General features: G+C 37.3%; 1 protein-coding gene and 1 long non-coding RNA gene across 7 annotated transcripts in view; one reads left to right on the forward strand and one right to left on the reverse strand.

Moving 5' to 3' along the window:
• Positions 1-12300: 12300 nt before the first annotated feature.
• The window catches only part of SCFD1 (sec1 family domain containing 1), a 45302-nt gene continuing 31352 nt past the window's right edge, over positions 12301-26250 (reverse strand). For both annotated transcript variants that reach the window (XM_048058867.2, XM_066997267.1), the window contains 7 exons: positions 25208-25283; positions 24242-24295; positions 19218-19270; positions 18037-18070; positions 16710-16775; positions 13491-13559; positions 12301-12510 (listed from right to left, as the gene is read on the reverse strand). In XM_048058867.2, coding sequence (XP_047914824.1) covers positions 12487-12510; positions 13491-13559; positions 16710-16775; positions 18037-18070; positions 19218-19270; positions 24242-24295; positions 25208-25283 — 376 coding nt within the window. In that variant the 3' untranslated portion in view covers positions 12301-12486. The remainder of the gene's footprint in view (positions 12511-13490; positions 13560-16709; positions 16776-18036; positions 18071-19217; positions 19271-24241; positions 24296-25207; positions 25284-26250) is intronic.
• LOC125182202 (uncharacterized) lies at positions 12399-25214 on the forward strand. Of its 5 annotated transcripts, XR_007161421.2 has the most exons (7): positions 12399-12535; positions 13211-13318; positions 15807-15954; positions 19036-19122; positions 19832-19973; positions 22068-22164; positions 24672-25214. It is a non-coding gene; the product is annotated as an uncharacterized lncRNA (long non-coding RNA). The 5 variants fall into 5 exon arrangements; XR_007161420.2 differs by having other exon boundaries at positions 19036-19973; positions 22065-22164; XR_007161417.2 differs by having other exon boundaries at positions 19036-19973.

Raw genomic sequence — 26250 nt, forward strand, 5'->3', positions numbered from 1 at the left:
GAACTGAGCAGAATTCTTTCCTTTATCGTGGTAAATATCTACTCAGTAATTTCAAAGGAAATTTAAGGATGATATTGAGAATGATATTGAGTCAAAATCTAGTAATATTTTTCCCCCATCTTATTCCCAAAACGCTTCTGCTTTATTTTAAGGAATTTTATTTTAAGTTAAGTTTAAGTTAATTTTAATTTTATTTTATTTTACGTTTAACTCCCATTTGTCAGATATTATGGAGGGGATCTTTCCTTATGCTGTTAACTGAACAATTCGTGTTGCTCCTTAATGCCCAGATTGGTCCTCTTTGTTCTCCATGGCAATTTCTTCTCAGCTTTGTTCTGCCCACTGAATTTTACCTCTCCTTTTTTGTCAGCTCCAGGATTATTTGTTCTGTACTTATTCTGGGCTTAATCTGCAGGGCTGACCAAAAAGGTCAGAGGCCCTGTGTATGCATCTGTGGAAGAGGAAGAAATAGATTTCCTTACTGACAAACACGGCAGCCTTCTGATTCTCCTCTTTCCCTAGCGTGAATTCCCTGTAAGCTCAAGCTCTTGCCAGAAGAGAGTACCTGATTCTTCTAATATTTCTTATTGCTTACCTACTAGGAAATTAATCTCTCTCCTATGAGAGAAATTTCTGTAGAACAGTATGTTAGGTTTCTAAGTAAACTTGCTTTTGATTTTCTTCCTCATTCACTTTGTAGGAACTGATCTTAACTCCATGTTTAAATTTAGCTTTTCATTTTTCACATTCACTGATCTCACCATGGCCAAAATAGCTTCCCTGATACGTCTGTAATCTCTCGCTAGGGTTCCTTCTTATTTTATTTTATTTTTGGAAAATTGAGACAAATTAGAAAAGGCATGTGGGAAGTTTTCCTGCTCAGAAAAATAAGATTAACTCACCTCTTGAACGCTTTCCTCTTGAACACTTTCCTAACTCTCTTGGCTCATCATGTCTCCAAAATAGCTTGGTATAGAACTTCCAGATGAGTACATTGACTTAATCTGTTACCTTTGGCAACTATTAGTAGTGTTGAGTAGACTTTCTTCTCGCTGATAAGCAGTTGTTGTTGAAATTACTTTGTTGTTAGAACAGTTTCCACATACATAAAAGGTTCATAAACAAAGCCAAGGATAGTAACAGTAATCTGACTTGAAGTTTTGCGGTGCTATGTAGAGATTCTGGAAATTCTGCAGAAATGTCAAATAAATTAGTTTCAGTGTGGTTTTTTCATTATTATTTTTCAATCTAGACTGTCAACCCTTTATTGTCTAATTTGGATTAGACACTATTTTAAATATTACCCTTTAAATTTTTCAGATGTGCTGTAAGTTTTTGCACACAAAACTTAACAGCCAGGAGAACTGGGGTCTTGGACAAAGCTGGATTTTATGGTAGCATCAGCGCTGAGGAATGCCAGGGCTGCAGCCTGTAAAACCCAACGGGCGTTATGGACAGAGTGTGAGGAGGAGAATTACTTGAGGATCAGCAAGAAATAATCAGTCCTTAGCACTGAAATGTTACCTTTGACTGCTTTCTTCCATTGGAGGTTTTAAAATATAACTTCTGAACTTCAGAGTCAAGCACTTGACCTTTCCAATATTTAAGAGGGGAGGGGAATTCAAATATTCTTTTCTCCTGCCACCGTTTATGGCTTCAGTACATTACTGATTTTCAGGCTTCAAAAAGTCCAAAAATCCTTGCTTCCCTGGCACTTGCTGATCTTCAGATTTAAGTGCTATTAAGCCAGTTGTGCATTAACCTTAGTCAAAACGTCATTGAAACAAATTATTTTAGTGTGGAGTAGACTAGTCCCTCTGACAGCACGCAGGGCATCTCTTTTAAAAGCAGTACAAAGAATTGTTGCAGAAAAATGTGACATTATATCTGCTTGCCTGCAAGACTTACTTGAAGGCAGAGGATTTATTTTAAGATTGCCATGTGAAATGGTTCCTATTTATGTGGAACAGAGTTAAGGTTCTACTCATGATTTAAATGAAAAATATTCCCATTCATGGAAGCTGATTTTTGGAGGGTTAAGAGAGGATTTTCTACATGAAATCTGTAGGATTTCTCAGGGGGAGGCACCCGCCATTAAATAAAGAGTGATTTTTCTTTTTTTTTCTAATTCGGTTTGATTTCCTTTTTCTCAGCAGAACCATTCAGTTTCTCCTCTCTGGTTCTTGCTTTCTTGTCAAGATGGTTTAAATAGTTTGTAATCCTCTGGCTATTAATGATGCCCAGTGGTATTTTAGTGAGTGCCTAGTGGAGGTTTGTAAGTGAGAGAGAAAAATCTGTGTGTGAGAAATACCTGATGGAGAGTAAGCAGAGAAGAGAAATAAGTGCTGAAAAAAGGACTTGGTAAAGAAGTAATTTGTCTAGAAAATACTAGCAAGTTAGCAATGGGTGATACCATTGGCATCAACAGTGAAATAGTTTTAGTAGCCTCCTTGGTTTCACAATAAATGACGAAATGATAAATGCCATAGCTAGGGTTAAAAAGCATATGCAGTTTATACTTCCTAGAAAATAAAAAGATGATAAATATTTGCTTACATTCAAATTACATACTTTCTCTGTCTGTCATGGTGGTGAACAGTACCACTGGGACCTATTAGTGGTGGCAGCCATCATTTTGGCTTGGTTTCTTACAGTTGTTGAAGAGTTTGATTATTTATTTATTTTTTTTTTAGAAGACTCATTTCTGCTCTATTCAGCTGTAAGGAAGTGAGAGAGGTGTTTGGGATCTTGTATCCATCTCCCACTACCTTGTTTTGTGTGTAGAGATGCGTATCGTACAGTTCTTAATGTCTGCAAGTATGCAGCTCTGAACTCTACCTGTGATTGGCATTGTGGTTTTACCTGGAGAAAATGTTTGTGTGCTTACACGTGTATGTTACTTAGGGATTTCCAAGAAGTGCTCAAAGGGACTGTTGGGCTGTTAACGTTAAACTTGTGTTTAAAAATATAAGTCAGGCCAGCTAGGACACAGATGCTGTATCTGCAAAGCATCAATGAGATCAAACACTCCAATACGGTAATTGTAATGATAAGATTTTTGATTATGGCATGTCAAATATTGATAGTTTGGACTAACCTGTTGTGATTTGTCAATAGAGGGATGGAAATCTGCAGTGGAAAAAAAGTTCTCTGCTGCAATTTTTTTTCCCCCTCTGAAGCAGCTGGTACCGACCCTGCAGGAGGTGCTGGTCTAGATGGTTTGCTTGGTCTTGCTAATCTGGCTGTTGCTGTTTTCTGTGTTTTGCTACCTTCAGTTGCAGCAGAATTCAGACAATGATTAGCACTTTTGAAAAGTATTTATATATCTGTTTTTATATAAAGTTTGCGCATGTCTTCTTAGAATCAAAGTAATTTGCAAAGGTGTAACTTTGGCCTTAACTTACAAACCAGACCTTCAGAACCCATGATACCTGGTGGCAATGAATACAGACATGCAACAGACATGATTGAAAACGGTTTTAAATGCCTTACATTACATTATTAATATTGCATCAAATTTTCTTAATGAACTGTTTAACAAATTACCAATAGCATGGGGTAGGTGGTTTTGGTGGTGTTGCGGTGTGTGTCGTCATGCCCCCCTCCCCATGATGTCTGATTTCTTCACTACCAATAGAAATAACTAAATTGAAAATGGAAGGTCTTAATGGTTGCAGCCAACTCGCGCACTTGTGTAGTGTCAGACAAGTCAAACAGCAGAACGCAGTGACTGCCTGAGGGTCGGCTTGTTGCACGCCGCGTGTGGATGCTTACCAGAGAGGCTCAGGGGAGCAGAGAGCTCTCAGGAGCGCAGGCAGTGCCAGGGGAGGCAGGGCTGTGCAGCGTCCTGTTTGTATCAGGGCTGCTTCTCCCCCATGCAGGAACTTCAGAAAACTTTCTTTCTCCTGTGTCTTGCATTGCATTTGCAACTTGGGAGATTTTAAGTAGATTCAGCTCAGTTAATTATTCTCAAGTATTTAGACTCCTTATCAGAAATGCAATGTGCTCTAGAAACCCGTGGTATTAATTCAGGGCTTGAGATAAACTAAGCATCTGCAGAGGCACCATCTCTCTGCAGGCTCTGGATGGGCCTCTTTTGTAGTAGGGGCACTGCTTGAACAAGACACAGCTTTGTATGTTCAGCCTCAGCATGTAAGTGTATTTTCCAAGTGCTAACTCTGGGCAGAACTACAATACCAAACATTGCTGGCCACAATTAATTTTCCTAAGAAACACGTACCTGGATTGTAAGTTACAGAGTACACATCTGAGTACTCTAGTACTACGTGTGCTGGAGATGGATTTCAGGTTGCTTTCTTTTAAGTTCATCCTGTCAAGGCACTGATGGTGGAGTAGCATTAGGGTCCTCTTTTTTGGCCTGGTGCTTCAGGTAGTGACAGGCAAAATAAGCACTGTTAGCCTCCTGGCTCAGCTTCCTGAACTCAGCGTTCTTGAAACTGAGTTCATATTGAACAACTTCGTTTAATTTTTCATTTTAAATAGTGCTATTGCTTCAGTGAAGGCCCTGTTTCAAAATGAAAGGCGTTTTTAAGGATCAAGTGTAGTTCATTGCATCGTTATTCACTTCGTGCTAGTTCTTTGGGAAGTGTCTTCAGACACCTGATTGTTGCAAAAATATTTTTGCAAAGGAAGAGCTTTTTTTCTGTGTCCTAAAAATGTTCGTTTTGAATTCAAGTGAAATATATTACTTTACTAAGGCTGCGGAGCGATGTATGAAAAACAGATAAGATGGTACTGTGTGTGCCCTCTGATTTAATAGAGCCCATTTGCCTTTCGTCAGAGGTACCTTTCTTGGCTTCCTGCCCTTTGTCCTCAAGCAAATGTCTTTAGCTACACACAGCTTACCATCTTAAATGCACTTTAAAGATGGTAATTTAAAAGCCCTGTATAGCCAAAATAGTTCTGTTCCGGAACGACTCACAGCATGGTCTTTAAAACAGAACACCCAGCTACTAAGCTGTTCTGTGTCACCTCAAAACATCTGCTGGAAAACAAGGCTATAATAGATGCATTGTTCTAAGATGCTCTTTTTTCTTTTTGTTAAGTCTTGTTAAATAGCCTGTAGTTCATTTCAGCAGAACAGGGCCCTTTTCTCTTGCAGCAGGAAAAACTTTCCTCCTTCAAGGATATTACTGAATGTGTGAGTGCCCGTACTTTCTTTTACTTCTTTTAGGAGACTCGGATTAAGAGCTAATCTGATTCAAATGTTGGCTATTCCATCTTCTTAGCGGTTTTTCTACCATGTGTATGGCTCCCTCGTTCTTCCCCACTCCTTCAGTTGCACCTGCATCCTGACTCCTCACTCGCTGAGGAGGGACGGTGCTCATGTACTTGGCCGTGCTTCGTTCTCCCTTGCTCTTATTTCTGTGACTAAATGCCTGTCGCTTCCTAGGTTCTGCTCTTTATCCACAATCCTTGCCCTCGAAGTGTGTGCCCTGTATTCCTCCTAACAACACCCCGCTGTTCTGCAGTCCGTGGCGCAGCCGTCCTGCAGAGGAGACAGCGCGACGGGCTGGGTGCTGTGCTACAGCATCAGCCTCCGTCCACAGCTCCCCTTCCTCCTCTGCTTGGAAATAGCGTGTGAAGTAAAATTAAGTATTCCTCTTCCACAGGGAACTTCTGCAGGTAATGTTAGGCCTACAGGTCTAGAACTCAGAAGTTAAAAATAGAAAATAAAGGTAGGTTTGTTATTCTGGGAGCTCGTAACCCGAGCGGACCCTTCGGAGGTAGTCAGCGGAGAAAGAATCTCCTGTGGCCGCTTTGTTTTTCCTCCTTTGATCAAGAGTGTTTGCCTCCGAAATGGCAAAGTTTAAAGACTATCTACAAAAAGGTCTGCTATGAACCAGCCCCTGAGAAATGACTGTATCTGTAGGCAAGCTGGAAACAACATTTCCGCTGCCAGATGAACTTTTAGACAGTTAAATTCTGATCGCAGTGGGGAAAGGAAAAAGGAACACCAAGTAATGAAAAACACTTTTATTTAAAAAAAAAAAAAATCTGTGAAGTTAATTGCATTCCATTTTAAGTATGGCTCATAATATCCACATACAAGTCAGGTTCATTTCTAGCAAACACAATAACTTGATGTCATTTGATTAGGAACAATTTTATCTTAATTCACATAATCACATAAACTCTTCTCCCACTTCAAAACAACTGACTTCTAGATTTCTTAAATCTAGATACATTCAGGCCTTTTAAGTGTCAGATACAAGAAAAGTACTTTCATGAAGAAGACAACACGTTCGTTTAATTACAACTGGGATATGGAAAATGTTAAGATCCCTAAAAGGATGTTTTGTGTTTAATTATGAAATATGCTTCTGTCTTTATGCCCGTGGGAATATTTATTGCATGTCTGCCATTGTACTACATAAAGTACAGACATTTCTGGTGAGTTTCAATGAATTTGGGGATGAACAAAGGAACACACACAAAACAGTAGTAAGATACCGCATGTGGATATTTCTTGACAGCTAGTCTTTTACTGTTTGTCAAGATTTGATCCAAATGGAGCTGCATATGGCTGTAGGAGTATCAGGCTCTCTCGAAGATACGAGAATCTGATTGTGTACATGTCAAAGCAGCTGACTTGCATAAACTCATGGTTTCTTGTGCTTTCTGTCAAAATATCTGGACTGTTAGTTGTCACAAAAGGTGATTTTAGCTTACTACAAACATCTGTCTGGTATCTGGGCCTGGTTAAGATTACGTTTCCTTTGCATCCAGGATTTCCAGTAAATAGCAAGAACAGCAGGGTCAGCCTAACAGCATGCGGTATCTCGGAGCCCGGTGTAGTCATTTGAGCTGCCTTATCTTTGTGCTCACACCTCTGCTGACAAAAGATCTGCAAATGCTCTTTGGGTAGGCAGCATTCATTTTCCCTGCGATTCAGGGCTGTGCCTAAATATGTGAATTTATGGTAGTTGATCTGTCTTGTGAAGAATGCCACTGTCCCTAATCCCACCCCTGGCTCAGCAGGATGTGATTCTTGGATGCCACACATGGCCACCGGAGGCTCATGGCTCTGCGTGAAGGAGAGAGGGGGGCAGCCCCTGTCCTTGGAGCATCCCACGGGACGGAGCCCAGGCTCATGGCCACCGTGGAAGGATCGGGGGAGCCTGAACCAGTGTCTCTGTAGGTTTGCTGACTGATGGCATTTAGGAATCGCCCTAATTTCAGTCTCCCTCTTGGACTCATGATGCCCCAAGCAGTCCTTCTATGATCCCTTTCCTCTTCAACACTGCTGCTCGAGTGCTCAGTCCCCCCTGCTGTATTGGGAAGGGCCTGATTCTCCCCTGTCCCTTTGTGAGACAGGCCAAAACCCCTTTGGTTATACATCCTTGCCCATGGTCATGCTGAATTTAGTATTTGACTGTTTGTTCCAGGGTTTTCAGTGAACCACAGAAGTTCGCAGAGCCTTGAGCGCCAGCCCTGTAAGCCCTTCCTGCTGCTTGTATCATCCCAGTTACCTTCTGGTCTGGGCCTTCAGCTGGGACAAGGGGTGGCCCCCCTGGAACTTGTGCTGCTCGTTCCTAGTCCCTCAGGGCCCTCGCTGCTACCAGCCAAGTCCCTCAGCTACCCAGCAGGCAGCAGCGTTTGCTGGGCTGGCTGGCGTAGGCCCATGGCACGCGTCCTCCTCGCTCTTGCCACTCCTCAAGCCCTGGGATTTGACCAGTTGTGGGAAACCTTATCATAGAAAACATGATATAAGATATGAAAATACCTCGGCAAAGCTGAGATCCAGGCTGTGCAGGGCTGAGGCTTGGCGTTCTGGAAGTCACGGGGTTGCAGACACAGCCAACGCTGTTCCTCAGCGAGCAGGGAAATAAGATGGTAATTGAGCTGCAGCTGCAAAGAGCAGTCGGCACTTCCACCTCTTCCCAGACAGCTTCACCTCCATCGTGAGGAGAAAAAAAAAAACGTTTGAGAAGTTGGGCTTGGAAATGTTGACTGGTCGCTCGCAGACTTCTTCAGGAGGCTGTTGCAGAAGTGGGCCCGTTCTTACATTTGGGAGCACTGCGCATGGCGGCTGCATCAGGGAAAGTGGAATACGGAGTGTAGAGGGGGTACGCTTGGGGGGACTTGGTGAGAACACTCGAACAAAAGGGAATTGTGAAAATATAGCTGAGCAGCATCAAAATGTGAAATACTAACACAACGATAGAGACGTTTGTCCTTGATTTCTTACTGTGAAAACTTCTGTATGTAACTCAGCCAGAGCTGCATTTATTTTCTTAGCGCTGTTTTCATTCCCGAAATGAGTGTTTATGAGAAATAGGTAACAGAAAGCAAGGTCATCCTGTGCCAGAAGAGTCCTCTAAATCTGACACCGGTTTGCTTCCGGAACTTCAGATGTACAAACATTGCTGCGGGTTTGGGAAGGCAACTGGCTGTTTCCTTTGATCGGGTATCAATGTTAGCATTTTAGGGCTAAACCCTTGTCTCTGCTGGGACACTGGAACAGGTTTCTAAGGCCTTTACGGAATTCAGGGCTTGTGCCAGTGTTGATGAATGGACTTCTAAAAACTGTCAGGCTTTGTAGAAAGCCTGGCTAGGGTACTGGTGAGCTTGGCACTGGGAGCCCAGATCCTGACTAGATAGAAATTGTGTATAGGGAGGCCAGGCCAGGAGAACAGCAGAACAAATTACAAATGACGCCTAAAGGAGGAAAAAGAATTTGGAAAACATCACGGATTTGGCGTTTGTGGGTTGACTGCCCCAATTATAAAACTACAGTTTTCATCAGGCTTCCCCTGACTGGCTAACGTGGAGCCTATCCTAAAGTACAGGGACTGTGCTTTTGATCACTTAGACTCCAGTGAATTGAGGGGGAGAAGAAAGGGGGAAAAAAAAGACAGAAACTTAATTCTAACTAATAAGAGAGTGATCTATATTTTTTTTTTTCCTCACAAAAAATAATGGGCTTGCTCTGCAAATCACAGGGGTGATAGCTTTTTGGGTCACCTGTTTTCATGTTGGGCCTTGAGTGTGCAGAAATTCAGCTTTTCCAAGAGAAGTGTGGGTAAGGACGTTAGCAGCCGCTCTTCTCCCTGAGAGCACTGAGCTGGGGACACTGCTTTTCCTTGCCCTGTGCAAGGCTAGGTTTACAGACCTGATTCTTCTCATGGTCTGCAGAACCATCAGAAAGGTAGTGACACGGCTAGCGAAGAGTTGTACAACTTCCCAGGAGAAGTTGCAGCACAATCACGTAGCAAATATTGAGTCTACAAAACGGGTGCTCTTATGCTGACACTCCCAGAGGGTTTCTGGTTGTCGCTTGTGTGATTTTGTTTTGTTTCCTCCCTTTTCTCTTTCAAACTACTGTGTTACCCCTCCTATGGGAAAGGTGACTTCCAGACCGATGGAGACATTCAAAAAAAAAAAAAAAAAAAACAACAAAAACTATACACAGAAAGTAGACTGTTTTTTTCTGTGTTGTACTCCTAATCTTCATGTTGCTTGCTTTCAAAGAACTCATGAGCATGATTTTGGTCACAGGAGGCTGGCTATCCAAAACTTTTTTTCACTGGGAAGAAAAAAAGAAAAAAAAAAAAACCACTTACTGCATCTGGCTGGACTTCTAGGAGTAGGTATTGTTCCCTGTAAATTACTGATTCAAAACATACTCGAATGAGCAGGTCAGCTCTATAGTCAGCAAGCTTTGTATGCATAGCAGTGTTCCCTTTGTAACTGTGACTGATTGATAGAATAATTTCTATTCTCAGAAGTACTGATGTGTTTTAAGAAAAAAATCTGGTTATCTTACATTCTGTTCAGCTTGATGCAAAACGTCATCGATCTTGGCAAATCTTATTGGGGAAGATGGGGAAGTTGTACTGATTTTGTAACGAGCGTTTCACTGATACGGACATTTAAATCAAGTAGTGGTCTTGAGAGGTTTCTCTTCCTCATTCTGCTTGGGTTTTTTGGTTACTTTTATAATTTTGGTTTTGGTTACTTTTATATTTTTTCTAGAAAGTCTGTACAACAGAGGCACTAAACACAACATTAAGTCACAAAATATCCAGCTAAATATTCTAAAATGGTCGAGTTAAGAAAGAAAATGAAGGATTGTTGTTTCAAGCTGTGAATCACTTTTTAAAGTAACCATTGGTAAGATTTGACTACAGATGTGCCAGTTTTCAACAGCTGCAGACTAGACTGCCTAACAAACATCTTCCTGAGAACAAGTACCATGTACTTGAGACTCAGTATTGCTCTGCTTTTCTTTAAATGAGAATATAGACCCCAGGGACGACCTGCTAGTCCTGAGACTTGAAAACCGAGGGTTAGTGACAAAGAACTACTGTAACTTTCCTAGTTCCACAGAGGTGGACCACGTAACAAAAAAACCAGCTTGTTATACCTCAGGTTGTATTAAATCGGAGATTTTGATGTTCACTGAGATCTTTAAGACTGATAATACACCAAAACCCAAACATCTACTTTGCAGAGGAAAGAGAGGAACGTTTAAAGTACTGAAATTGTCTTCAGTCTTTTACAAACACCTAATTAACTAGTGCATGTTGACACAACAAGCGGGAAGAGCCAGCTATAAAGGTGTTGTAAATTAAACCTGTCTCCAGACATAGCGCGAAGACCTGCAAATGAAGTTCCTGGACATTTCAACTGACGTGCCTTCTGATAGCTCTTTACATAAGATGTAAACCTTAATGAAACCTCAAATGCTGTAAGCTGTTATTAATTAGACTTTAATTGATGGGCCAGTGGTCCACCATATCACACACGGACTGCCACAAGTTCTGGAAAAAAAGCAGTCAGCAGCTGTTTTCAGAGCTTGGCTGTCAGCTGCAAAGTTAAAACTCTGTGCAGGAAGCACAGCTTTCATGCGACTACGTTATTTCAGGCTTCTCAAACAAACTCCCACATGAAGCAATAACTACCTTAAATGTCTAAATGTCTTTTCCTGTCTGTTTGTTTTCCAAATGCCTTTGACATTGTTCTTAACTAAGAAATACAGTGTATAGGAAATTAGAAGAACAATGAACTGTGTTTGGCTACTAAGTCCTTGTTGTCTGGTCTATGGGAGAACATTCACATAAGGCAGCTATTGTTAACAACGCAATAAATGTATTTTGAGTTTGCAAGCTTAGAAATCTATAGTAGTGTGGATTAGCTTACAATACTCATAATGTTACTTAATTATCTCAGATTAGTTTTGATAATTAATATGGTCTAGTTTTTGTGTATTTTTATTGTGATACATTTATTGTTATTTTTAAGGAATAGATCTGACTGCAATTCTTGTATAGATGTTCTGAAAACAATCTACCTGGGCAAAATCTATTGCCTTTAAAGCACAAATAGCAATAAACACTGAAGAACAGTACAAAAAGGTGCTGAAAAATTTACAGTAAACCAGTAACTCTGATGCTCTTACTCTTTGTTAATAAATCCACAATAAGTGTTTCCCTTTCACTTTTTGAGTATTTTAGACCTCTTTTTGAAGCCATATTACTGCTTCTGAAAGCAGCAGTGCTGTTTTCAGAAGGGACATTTCTGTAAGGCAGAGACCTACAGCTAGAAAGAAATGTTGTTGCCTTCTCTCAGTTCCTGTACGTGCTCTCCAGAGCTTTCATTACTGGTGAAAGTTAATTATATTGTGAGATTCTCTGAACTACTGCCCGCTCCTAAACTGGCTCTACCTAATGCAATTGTTAATAAGCATATTTTAAATATGCACTTAGAAAAACAGAGCTGTATGTAAGAGCTGTACTATGAGTAGGGCTTGGCTTCTTCTCAAACATAATGGTCAAAGCAACAGTGCAGAAGAAAATTATTGAAGGCTTTATAGTTTGCAACTGTGACTGTGTAGGCAAGTAGATAAATACGAACACGTAACCTAACGAGAAAAGCTAAATTACTGTATCAAAAACTTGTGCTGAAGGTAACTTCCAAGTACATCTTTGGATCATCAAGCAAAGCCTGCAGAAATGTATGCAGAACTACACGAACTTCAGTGAAGTAAAAGTACAACAACCAGAAGCCAGAGTTCTCTTGCACTAAGGCTGTTTGTCTGTGATCCTAAAAGGCAGTTTTGTTCTTTTAAGTTTTGTTAAATGAAGATAGCTGGCTTTCAAGAACACATCTCCTAAAGACAGACTTGACCTTTTCTTCAAACTATTGCTTTGTTTACTGTAACAGAAGTTCTGAGATCTTGAAAATGCTATGCTTTTCAGACAGCTCTGTCATACACCATAGTTAATATTGCATTTAGGAAGTAATGATATGAAACTTACCCCCAACAAAAATGGATCAGGTTTTAAGGTTTATTTCAGAAATGTTGATATACATGGTATTAATTACAGTTCTTTTTTAAAAGTTATGTTAATGGAGTTTTTTTGAGTTTTAATATAATGACAAAATTATAGATATGAAGATATCTGAATGCTGTACGAATTCTTTTTGTCATGTTGCCATCCAGGTCACAGTATTTCAGTCTTATTTCTGGCCAAGCTGGGACAGCTGCACATGAAGAGACAAAAAACAGGTTGGTAACTTTATTCTTTCAGTGCAATGAATATCCAGTTCATACAGTAAACATTTCTGTCTGATAACCTCTGGTAATTTCTTACATCCAAACGCATGCTAGTAACAGAATATTTAATGTGTACCTTCACAGGAGAGGATATGGTTTTCATATCATATGATATGAATAAATTTCAGTGTTAAAGCAATAGTACATACAGTCAGTTTTGAAAGAACAAAGAAACTGATAAACTGGCTGAAGAGCTATAAGCTGATAGTACTGTTTCATTTCCTTTGAGTGCAACAAGAATGAATTTGTTTCTTAAAAATGTAGGTCTGAATAACAATTTATTCTCTTGTTGGGAAGAAGTAAAACCATACTGATGAGCTATTACTGCTGATTGTTGTGAATAATATGTGTTTTTCATTTTTATTGGAAAGAGTGAGAGAAGTAATGGCAATGATAAGTTTATTAACAGCATTAAAAAGACTGATTTTAATGTAGGTGGGGGCAGCCTGAAGTTCCCCTTATGCCAGTACTCATATATTTGTAACAAAACTTAGGACAAAAGTTTCAAGCTCACAGTTGAGTAGCGATTTTAAGCTGGAAATGTTGCTAGAGTAGCCTGGAAAGACATGCTGTTTGTGGAAAGTATCAAGAACAGAGTAATTTTTTTTTTTTTTTTTTTCCTGTTAGGATTTATGCTAAGGCAATTATTATGAGTTCAACCGCATTACTTGTGAACTCACATGGACAATACAGGCCTTCAAAAGTTAACAACTCCAACCCCCACGCTACAATCAGGTGAAAACAGTGTAACAAATACGTTAATTTGTCACAGCAATTTGTTTTTGTAAAAAAAAAAAGAGAGAGAGCTATAATATTAAAAAATAAAAATTAAAAAAATAAAGGTTATGGAAATAATATTTGTTACTGTAAGCAGTGTTATGATGGTGTTGTTGTCAAAGGTACGTACCTGCTTTATAAATTGCGTAGCATTAAAAAGTTCACTGCAGCCATAGAGGACATGTTTGCCTTGTTTACCCTAATAAAAAGGAAAGTCAGGAAGAAATTGAGTGTTCAACAGAGCAGCAGAAGTGGCTTTAACTAAGTGCATACCAAAAACCTATTTCTCGATGACTTTTAAGTTGTGCACTTTTTGTCAAAAAAGAAAAAGTAGAGTTGGTCCACCACAGGAATAAATAATAATTAAATTGAAGTGGAAAAGAGGAGAGTTGAGGCATAAAGACGTGGAAAAATGTGGCATTATACACTTTTCAACTCATTAGAATGTGAAGTTCTTTGATGCATCTATGAATGGCTTGGGGAAAGTAATAACCTTATCTGAAAGGTCCTCCTCCCTGCTGCCTCCCACAAAAAAAGAACAAACTCTACCCCCTAGAACAACTGGGCATTGCTGTAAGAATAGTAACAGCGTATTTCTGTTGTATTACAGCCAGAAAGCTTCTATCTGTCATTTGTTTCCCTATGATGACGTTTGAAGCAGATCTTTTTTTATTTGTAAAAGGATTTTGAAACAACATTACCTTGAGCTATGTTGGATACATAATAATCCTAGTTTGCAGTGAACAGTTTGATAGTATTTGATAGTGCATCATTTTAGAAGTGAAAATATGTATAAGTAATACGAAGTTTCAGACTGAATTTGCTCCCACTTGTGGGCTAATAATGCCATGGTTCCTTGAAGTTCAAGTATAGGCTCATTCAGAAATCTGTTTCACTGTTAAATTAATTTGCATTTTCCCCTATTAGTCTAATTTCTGCAATTTAAAAAACAAACAGAAAACACCTTTCTCTTGGTGTTTTCTGCTGTCTGTGAGTTATATATGATAAACAGTTAGGAGAATGGGCAAGACAAAAACAGCACAAAGAGGCCTATCTGTGTAAACTTACATTTTACTGACAGGAAGTTAAAGCTTACTTAGTAAAGAGCATAATAGGAATGCAAGCCCTCACAAAACAATTTTGTTCCATATATATTGCCAATTGTGCTGTTTCAGCAGAAAGTCACAGAAGCAGATTCTAACAGTCAGTAGCTGGTGGTCACATGCTAATGGGGGAGATGGTAATCCTGGTTCAAGTCCTCATCTTTATTAATTTTGAGTGGTTTGTGGTAATAAGCTATTCTTGTCTCTGAGAAGGAACTCAAGCTTGGTTCTTCCCATGTTTCAGGCCAGTTTATTAAACGAGGTCTGGTTTTGATCTAAAATTATTTTGACAGATATATTTTGAGAGATTCGGTTTTCAGTAATATGAATGAATAGCATTTAACGAAAAATTAAAAAAAAAATTCAAACACTAGAAAGAATTGTGAGCACCTTTCAAATAGAGCACCTTTCAGGCAGCTCTAAAATACACATTCCTGTACAATTCCAGTCTTACATAGAATCACAGAATCATTTAGGTTGGAAAAGACCTCTTAGATCAACTAGTCTAATGAGACCATAAAGGTGAGGCAGGCTTCCCCCCTGGGAGGTCATATCCCGCTAATCAAGTACACAGTCTGACTGGGGAAACGTCCAGCACACTTCAGCTCTAACAACTGATCATGAAGATCATGATCATCTTTGTCTACAGGTTCCGGAACAGCAAAACAGAAAACCCATGCCCAACCTCTCATTCTCCACAAGACCTAACATTACTATAATTCCTGAAGCTTTCAGTTCTGTCTGTTCTTTCCATCTGCTTACCCTATCACTTCCTGCTTGCCCTCTTATTCCTCAGAAACTTCAGATTCTTGCCACTTCTATATGAAAAACCGGGTGTTTAACTTGCCATCTTATAAAAATTCTGTATATACATATAGATGTGCATACACAGCTAACCTCAGGTATGTCAGTATGCAGCTAGGTATCTTAAGGAGCGTATTAGTCTCTGGCAAATTCAGGTTTATTTTAGTTGAAGTAACAAATACACATGTTGTTGGCCATCTTTTGAATTGATACGGCATCTGAAACAGCTTTGGGTAAACTAAGGAGCAGCAAAAACTTTGACAATGCACTCTGCTACAGTTAGAATGTTCTAAAGAGTTTGAAGAATATTTTAAGTGCTAAGGTGAACCTAAACACTTCCTGTAACTTTCCTCTTCCTCTCCTTTCCCCTATTCAGACCAGCTATGTTCCAAAATGGCTGCCTGAGGAGGAAAACAGCCTAGCTCACAAGTTCTAACTTCCTGTTTTGTGTTATTTACTAGAACAGAAAATTACTAAGTGCTTGTTACGTGAAAGCTATATTTTTCAGTTACTAATATTTCATATTTATTCTTTTCTAGGAAAACCTTCAACGTAATCTACCACAGGACAGGAAGGTAGAATCATGTTGGTGAGGTAACTGATTTTACTATACGGTAAAATCAGGCAGGAAGAATGATACGCTGTTGCTCTTAAATAACGTATTTCCTAATTCTAAATTTTATCAAGGTAAGAGCTTGCATCTCATTCCCGCCCCTGCAAGAATTCTAATGATTTGGTTACTTTTCTCCCTCCACTGTTTTTTTGGTGTTTGTGTTCTGTTAGGCTGGCAAGCTGGAACCAGAGATGTTAAATCCCTTACACCACCATTACGTAGTCGGTTACACATTTTCTTCTTTGTGCATATGATAACTCTTATGATTTCTACACACAATCAAATGATCCAACATTTCAAGAATGAGTTGCCTTCAACTCATTAGCAAAAACTTCTAAATGTAGGTTAGTAATAAATGCTGAGATACTGATGTGGAGATTTTGTCCAGAGGAGTTGTGGATGCCCCATCCCTGGAAGTGTTTAAGGCCAGGTTGGATGGGGCTTTGAACAACTTGGTCTGGTGGGAAGTGTCGCTGCCCATGGCAGGCGGGTTGGAATTAGGTGATCTTTAAGGTCCCTTCCAACCCAAACGGTTCTATGATGTCAACATGATCTTTGCTTTGACAGCATATCCTCTGCATTCAGAAGTGCAACATTAACAAAAATACCAGAACCAACTGTTCTTCTGAATTAATATTCCTCATTTTCTACCAATTTTTCAGATATATTTTTTTCTCCAGATGGTATATATAATACTAATATAAAAGCTAATTTTGTAAGATTTAAGCTTCCAAATATTAAATGTTAGAGCTTGCTAAAATTGGTTTCTATCAGTAAGTTAGATTAAATAAGTAAGTAAATTAATCACAACCAACAGAAGTGTACGTACCTTTATGTAGTCAATAAGATTTTGATATTCAATGTAGTTGCCTCCTCCAACTACGAACACTATTGCCTAAAACGCAACACACACAATCAGAATATGCAATCAAATTCTTAACATTTCAGTAGTAAACTATATACCAAATCATTAAACATATAGCAAAAGTCATCTCAATCACACTTCTTAGACTAAGAACTGGACAAAAATTCACTAGCGCTCTCCTTGAAACAAAATAACAGAGTTTTACTAGGATGCAGAATAGCAAGCAGAATGTTTTTAACACGTCACTTTATTCTAAGATGTCATTTTATTTCTAAGAAATATTTGAAACTTAAATAGTTTCAACGTATTACATTTTTCTGTGGAGATGTCTCTGGTGTCCATAAACACAGTTAAAGTATTTTCATGGATTCTTAAGAACTTTGGGAAACGAACAAAATACTTTTGTTATGAAGAAACATGTTTTCATTGTCCTTCCCTTTCCCGCTTACTACTAGTAATAATAACATTACAGGCCATCGGTATTTGCTGGGCTGTGTTTAAAAACAGAACAGCTAATGAATAGAATACGGAGACTTAATAGTTGCATATTTTTGTTAATGTTCATTCTCCAAAACTGTTTGACCATATGAATTTTGTGTAGTTTCTATGTTATTACTGTCATTTTTGCTATGACCATCTATGTGACACCACGAGGTATCATTACTTCTGCTCAAGAGGATAACTAAGACATTTCAAGAGAAATCAGAGACATCTGTCTATTGCCAAGGCAAAAATTTTGCCAATGAAACTTGGTAATAAATTACCTTGGTAATGAATAGATTGTTTCTATTTGCAAACATTTATGTTGAAAAAGACTAATAGTTATGGGCATTTGTATACAATGAAAATGGAACAACTGCTAGCACTGCTTTTTGTTTTTTTTCCTTAAATTACAGGGACTGTTCAAAATACTGACACACAACTCAGTGGTCAACATTACTGTTCAAGACTGTAGCAGTTTAAATTTAGAGAACATCCTAAAGCTCTGATATAAAAATAGGGGTGTTAATTTACTGAGTACCCAATTATGGTGTTATTAAATTACTCTAATTATCTCAAGAAGCATTTTCTTCACTTTTTTTTCCCCCCTCTGCTGCTAGTTAATGCTTACACAGTCCTTTGAAAAGACTTCAGACTACCAGCTAACTGCAATTAATACTAGATGTAATAAGAGTGTTTCTTGCAAACAGGACCTCTCATTTTCTTAATCATAATCATAAAAAGTGACCGGTACTTTAGAATTTATTTTTCTAATACCTGAACACCAAAAGGTAATTTCTACATGACTTACCTCCTGGAATGGATTTTTGTTTCTCGGAACTGAGCTATTAAAAAAAAAGTATATCTTATTAGATATTAATCGAAATACGCAAAATGTAAGTATTTTATATCATGTACAAGGTTATGAAATACTAAATAATATTGGACAAGAATTTAAAATAGAACACTAATTGCCTTTCTGCATTCATCTGAAGTATTTTATTTAAGTGATTTGTTTTGAAAAATCATCATCCATTCTACAGAAACAAACGAATAAATGGGAGTTTTCCTTTATCAGTTTTAAGGCTGCTGTTTAAACGATGAGCTTTATGACAACACTTCTTTTTGAGCTTTTAAGCTCAAACTCTAGTGCTGCTAGCTAGAAGCACAAATATAATGAGAGACACATGAATAAAAAAAATCTTTGTTAGCACGGTTTATGACACAAACCCTGCTTCCTGGAACGTGAACTAGGTAAGTCAGTCAGTTTGTGATGCCTGCAGATACACTTATTGATGCTTCAAAATCTCAGAAATGACTACAGGTAACAGGTACTTGTCACAGCTACACCATTATGATTATGATGTTTTAAGGAGGAAGTTAGGGTTAGGGTGGTAAGAAAAATCCTCCAAAAATGTTACAAAAGCGGAATGAAACAGTTAAAGTTGCAATTAAAATGAAACAAAATACAAATTTTTCTTTGATGCCTTGAAAATCTACTTAATCTTTGAAGCTACATAGGCTGTAATAATACTTTCAGGTAAAACATACATACTCTCTGAAATTTGCTTCCTACTACTTACTCTACTGGAAATATACTTTGCATGATTCAAGAACAGAGGAAGTAGGGACAAATTAAATTCTTATTTAATGCAAATGACTAAAACCAGGTCTGGATCTACTTTATCCATATTCATCCAGTAATAAACCCCGGCAATTAAATCAGCTGACTGTTTTCCCATAGTTGCAATGAAAATTATTTTTAGAAGCTGTGTTAAAATCAAGTATCTTCTCCATGTCTTTTTTGCAGTGTTACACAAATTTATCTGGTTGATCCGGTTTCCAGTTGTGAATTCCTTCAATGTCAACTGCGTTGACTTAGAATGAATAATCGGAGGTATTATGTAGTCAGCATGGAAAATAAGAATGAATTCTTTAAGTTAACCTTTTCATGACGTAGAAGGAAACAAGCAAAACTCACAGTAGACTTACCTGTCACTGCCTCGTAGCATTTTGGGATCAAAATATCGGTAGTCATCTGTCTCCTATTAAAAAACGTATTTTAATCTCAAAAAAAACTAAGTTTTGGCTTATGAATTTCTGTATGTTACATTAAATATCCTTCAAACCAATGTAATTTCCCAATTTAGCAGATACCATCGTTCAAAATTAATTGTGATGTCCGCATATACTTGTACATAACTGAACCAGTATAGAAAAACGAGAGAGAATTATGAACTGTATCTGATTCCTCTACAATTGACTATTACACACTTTCCAAAAAATATATCAGTTGCATAACAAACAGCAAGGCAACATGCAGAAAAAAGTATTAAGGTGTCACCGGCTTCAGAGGATCATCATGCGATTATAAATGTTCAAATTTTCCAGAGAACTGCTAGTGATTTAATACTATAAAACAAAACACTTCTATGGCAATGAATGCTAAATACAAGATAGATCAAAATCTGCTACTGTTACGAAACTTACCATTTCATTTCATGATTTATGACTACTATTAAACCAAAATTAAGCTTGTGAAGAAATGAGTTCCACAAGAATTTGAAAAGTGTGTCTAAACTATAATTTTTTTTTCCTTCATGCAGAACACTGAGGCACTTCCAATATTTTTATTGGCAACAAGCAGGATTTTTGCCAACTCTTAACAGAAGAAAAACAAAGCTTCTTAATAACTGCTTCTGACAACTGCGTTGCTTGCATCTGTTTCTATACTACATTTTCATCCAGGTACTGTGATATTTAATTTATGGATAAATTGCATGCAGGACTAAAGTGGTTTTCGTTTGGGTGCTTACATGCAAGACCTCTGTGTTTTGATGATTCTATAGAACAGAAATCTCCAGTAGTAGACAAGTTATCTGGGGAATTTACTAGAGCTCACAAAGCGTAACTGTCTCTAATATTACAAAATATTTAGTATACATGTGGTAGTATGGTATTTGGTACACACAAGGAAAATAAATCTATTTGATATTAAGGACCTCTGCAAACACATAAAAATAAGTCTCTTATCCTCAAGTTTGGCTTTTTAAAGAACTTAAGATTTAATTTCACACCGAATCTCTGTAAAATGCTTTTATACACTCCACTGGGAATTTCAGCAGCATTTGCAGTCTGCCAGCATTCATGATTTTGGCAGCCTGTTTTATAAAGGTGGTATAGCAACTCTGAAGTAATGAGTGAACTAGGAACACAGAGATATTACCAGACTGAAACAGAGAGGTAAACAGAAACCTTTTACTTAATGAACTGCAGATTCCCTCCTAATTAAAATTCATTACAGATTAATGCCAGAACTAAAAATCAGAGTTTAAAAAAAAAGGGGGGGGGGGGGGGGGGATGGGGGGTATTAAAAACAATTTTTCATTTAATTATTTATTTTGTGTACTTTTCCTGTGGGTATTAAACTAAATCTGAAGTAGACACACAAAAATGGCAAATAAATAGAAATGTGATAAGCTAGTTTTTGTTTGTTTAAATACACAGTTCCTGCTGAAATCTCATCTGAGGCTGCAGGAAAATAAAAATCTTGTGCTTTAAGTAATGTCTATTCTGCCAACAAAGACAATTGTATAGAGATGTCCTTACACAACTGAATTTTATTCAGGAATAAATTTCAGGCTATTGAAATTGATTTTCAAGCTTTCAAATTAAAATGGAAAAAGACCCATGGAAATATCCTTGCAGCTCAGGCTGTATTTGGTTTTCTGCTGAAGCTAACATAATTAGTTTGAATTAAGGAAGTCCCCCAGTTTTAGAACTTTTTTGTTTTAATGCATGAAAAGTAAATATATACTATATCCCTAAGCCTGGAAGTTATCGTATTCACTGAAAGAGATGACGTTAACGAAAATACAGTTCCTTTCATATATATCATGAGTAAGTCAATACAAATGCACATATGGTATTGATTGACTAAATTCTTTCTGTGACTTTGTGATAATAATATTAAAAGTTTGCACATCAAATATTGTCTGTACTCAAGAATCAAACCATTTTATGGAAATTGTTCAATTTACTATCTATGGATGAAAATTTGTATATATTTGACAATATGTTTTGCACGTGTGTTCAGAAAATTTAAGGTTCAGTATCACCAAATACAGATTAAAAACCAAACAACTATGCTTTTAGATTTATAAATAGAACATTCCTTTATGAATCATAATTTCAAAAGCAATTAATAAAAACCTTCTTTGATCAATGTTATGATTTTAGGAACAACAATAACAAAAACCGCACTGATGACTTTAAGCTCATCATGTTTCAGAACAAATATTGCAAGAAAAAGTCCAGCTGTAGTTAAACAACCTAGACAAAAAAAATCACAGGATGGTATTACTGCCCCTGTGAACTGCTCTATCCATTCCTGCTCTGAGGAACTTGGAAAGCACAGGTGTAGACATTTGTCCTGCCTGGTAACTGGCCTTGTGAGACTAAACAAGCACTAGTGACAATCAACATAAAGATCGATTTAAAGACAACCGCAGACAATTTTTACACATAAGCATACCATTCAGAATAGATTCAAAATTTTAACTGACAATATTTTTGAATGCTAATGTTATAAGTTGCACATTTAATCAATGTAGTTTGTTGTTGCATTTTATATTGGGAAGATACTTTGAATTATTTGCATTCATTGTAATAACTGCTTGACTTCGGAATAATCTGTTTTGCATAAAACTTTTATCTGTGTGTACATTTCACTTGATTACTGTGGTTGGCTAGTAAGATTCAATGAACTGTAAAGGAGATGATATAAAAAAGGAGATATTTTTTTTTCCTGTGTCATGTCCCCTCCCTGTCTTTTGCCAGCAGGGCAATAGTTTTCTATTCTGGGGTGGAAAAGGACCTCAACCATCTGAAGATGAGCAGAGGCCACAGTGGTATGTTTCTATACGCAGCCTTTTTACAGGTATAATTCCATTTTGGTTTATCTTACAGCACGCCTAAACATTCCACAATAACCCTCTAACTTTCTTCTGTTAGTTGAAAGGGGGAACCTACTTATTGAGAAAGTTGCTGTCAGTTTTCCTACATGTTAAGAGAATCTTTCTTTAGGGCTTGCCTGGTCTCCTGTGACTTGAAAAGTAGGACTCCCTGTTTTGGGTCACGAATTCTAGTCGCTGACGGGTTAGTGTAACATGAAGTCACTGACAGACAGATCATCTCAATCTCTCCTTTTTCCAGTGAGAAGATCAATGTTTTCTCCAACTTATCAAGGGGAAATGTGGCTGTTTTCTATGAATACAGCATGACAATATCAAGTCAGGAAAAAAGAGAACATACGACTCGTAAACTTTTCCAAAACAATTTTTAAATTTGAAACCCAAGAAAACTAGTGTTTATTTTGAAATTTTTCAAAATAAACTGGTTTACTGGTAAAAGTTTACTGGTAACCTAAGTTACCAATAGTTTTTAATTTCAGATTACCATATTAAGTGTTCTGAGTGACCTCTACTGGTTGACTAGATAAAATTAGCCCTGCACATCTTTTCTAAGTCTTGCGAATAGGGACAACAATCAACTCTGCTGCTGAAAATGGCACAAATTTCTTGGTTTGTTAAGAGAAGACAGATTTTTTGCCTAACACTCTTGACGTGCTATCTGTGAAGTACAGTTTAAAAAAAGACAATTACTTGCCTGTTGATCATTTTCCTATTTTACTATTATTTATCTCTCTTTATATATTGTTAGTACCTGAAGCTGCAAGTAGACTAAGAGTATTTCAAATCTAGTGAGTTTTGCTACTAACCAAGCATACCCACATTTCTGTCATAAACACTGCAGCACAGAATTAAAACCTACCATTAAACCTCTTGGCACTGGGTAACTCACAAGAGGATGCACAGACGAGGGAATTGCTAACTAACATGTTGGCATTCCATATTAAAGAGGTAGAGGTGGATCAGGAGATGTAAATGGCTGACCAGGTCTGAAGAGCCAAAAAGTGTTAGCTAACTAGCAGAAATCATTAAGCATCAGCGTGAAAATTCATCTAGAATTGCAAAAATCCATGCAATTTCTGTATTTCTTTAAACATTTGCTAAGCAAAATAGTGCAAAAATTAGATTTTTCTGTTACTAACCCAAAACATTCTAATGATGAAAACAAAGGGATTGAACTTAACCTCTTTCTGGGTATACTAATAAACCAGGGTGAGATGCTACAATTTTCTCTCTCTGATTCTGATGTCATTAAATCAGGAAGACTGACACAATATGGCAGATATTTTAAACCTGTTAAAATTACTTTTAACAGGTGATTTTTCAGAACATGTTTTTGTATAGGATAGCCATGAGTAACAGTTTTGAAGGAACTAAATATGTAGTAAAAAAAGATGGCTTTGACTGTAAACTACGTAGAAAAGATTTTGGGCTATTTTTAGCTAAATTTTGTAAATTCTAGCAAATGTCTTGACTGTACACCAAGCACTTAAACATTTCAAAACTTCATTAACTTAGGCAAGTCTCAGTACATTGTCACAGGAACAAAAAGACTTTTCTGACAAACAAACTTACCTTGTTTCAAACTGAAAGACTACTAAATTATTTTCCTCTAAATAACAAAGCTTTAAAGATGTGGGAAACAAAATTTTCTGAAATGCTCCCATTCACAACTACTTGACTTTTGAACTTGTGCTCTTAAAAAATTACTTTGATTCAAAGAAAACTTCAGACCACAATTTAACTTTTAGAAATTCAGGAGCAACAGAAACTCAGTATAGTACAAGAGTAATAGAAGCTCAGAATAGAACTGCCCTCACAAAACAGCAGTTCCACTGAGACACAATAAATTGTCATGATTTAGAAACTACTTTTATGCCAAAATATCTCATGAAATTGTTATGAAAATGGTTCTATTACTGAGATACACCATGACTAGATTTAACTCTATTATCACAAACAAAACTTAGCTCTGGCATATTACGTATCACAGCATAAAGATTTCATTTGTTCCATCTCTTTCTATGTGAAGGCAATTATACTCACAGGGTTTGACTTCATCTCCATAAGGTTGTCCAATATACGTGTGACTGGTAGATTCTGTTAAACAAAATGTGAAATTAATGTAATGCTGGAGATAATTAAGAATTATTCACAAGTACACTATTATTTATGGACCAGGAAACTCAACTGAACTTGAACACTTCAACACTTGCCTGGAATGTCCTAAGAAAGGATTTAACTTATTGTAATGCAAAATAATATCCTTGAATTGTGTTGGCAAACATTATTTCTGTCGCTCATTTTAATTCTATTTCAATAGCAATATAGTAGTTCCAAATCTTAGAAAATTTACTTTCCTTTATACAGTTTTGGAAAATTGCACTTTTTATGGTAGTCTCTCGTCTACTGCTTCAGTCCTTTTATTATAGCAGATAGAAAGCCTTCACAGGAAATCTCTTCTGTTCTCCCACAGTGAAGCTGATCCACCTTCAAACCTAAGCCCAGTGCCGAAGTCCTTATTAGTGGAAGCTAAGTTTCAGGTTGCTGTCTGATACTTAGGTGGATAATTGGAAATGCTTGAATTGTAACTGAACAGAGAATGAATGCTTTGAGCCTTTCGGTCATCCTGGAATAGCTGCATCTAATATATGATGTTCTAATCGAAGGTGCAGAGGACTTTTCATGTTCATGAAGGTCTAGTCTATTTTAAATATTTCACGGCTGGTCTTTTTTTATTGCTGAAATGAGTCTTAAAGGCACATACTGAAATCTAATTCCTTACAAATGGAGGCATTCAAAGACAATTTAAACATTATTCATTACTTATCAGAAAACTAAAAACCACAAAGTGCTAGATATATCCAACAGCAGAGGTTGAGGGCATTGTTTACTGTACAACTAACTTTATTAGTATAACTGAGGTAAAGAAAGGTGTTTTTCTAAATGTTCACAATGCTCTCTCGATAGGCTAATTTTATTGTTATTATTTGTATTGGTCTTTAAACTTACTTGTTGCTTCAGTACCAAGTTCTTCACACCTTCCATCACAAACTGTGATCCTGTATTCATAACGCGTGAAAACAGACTGAAAAACAAAATAAAGATGATATGTAAGATTTTCTTTTTTTAATTTGCATTCTTAAGCTTGATATTGATACTCAATTTCCATTAAAGCTGATGCAACTTAGGTACTAATTCATTCAATTTTTTCATGAATTAAGCTATTTTTCAAACCACATGGCAACCACGTGTATGGGAATATACCTGTCGTCTAACAACTAGATCCTCACCTATTAGAAGTTTTGTGTTCTCTACTCTTTAATCCAGTGAACAGTTTATTTTAAAAACTTCAGTAGTTTAAGGATTTGAGTGTTTTTTTCAAGTGAGTGTCTTAATCACAAGAGTTAGCAGAAATGCTCAATATATTTCCCAGCTACCAAACAGTAATTTTTCCAAGTGAGACAGCATCAGAATTCTCTCTAAACATACTGTGACAGTCTTCTTATGACAGTGACAGCGCATTTCTGAAAGTACTGCTAGTAATGAGGATTCTGTACGGGATGTTAGTACCCACAGCATAGGTACAGGCATTATCTTCTCTTTTGGTGTCTTAAAATAAAGAACTACACCTCTGAATGATCTGACGGACAACCAGTCCAGGAGACCCTAAAGAAAAAGCATTGCATTCTTTTATCCCAGACAGTCTTCAAGCCCTGGAGAGAACTCGTTTTGAATGCACACGGCTGTTCTTATCTTCTGCCATTGATTAAATAAGGCTCAACATGATGGCTGTCTTAGCTTCATTTCAACATGCTGAATTCTTCTCCTATGAGAGTCTGTATATTTAATGTGCAGGTGTACAAGTATCACTATGTTAAGTTACTTTCTGGATTTAGCCACTTCTCTTTTCAATTTTCCTGTGCGTAAATCCTGTGCACTGTTAAGAGGAGATAAGTAATTCTGTAATTTTGTCTGTAATTTTTTTTTTTTTAATAGAGAAATGTTTTATTCTGAGCCATGTACAGAACTAATTACACTTTTGGTACTACTGA

The sequence above is a fragment of the Anser cygnoides genome, chromosome 5 (genome assembly GCF_040182565.1).
Source record: "Anser cygnoides isolate HZ-2024a breed goose chromosome 5, Taihu_goose_T2T_genome, whole genome shotgun sequence".
Taxonomy (NCBI): domain Eukaryota; kingdom Metazoa; phylum Chordata; class Aves; order Anseriformes; family Anatidae; genus Anser; species Anser cygnoides.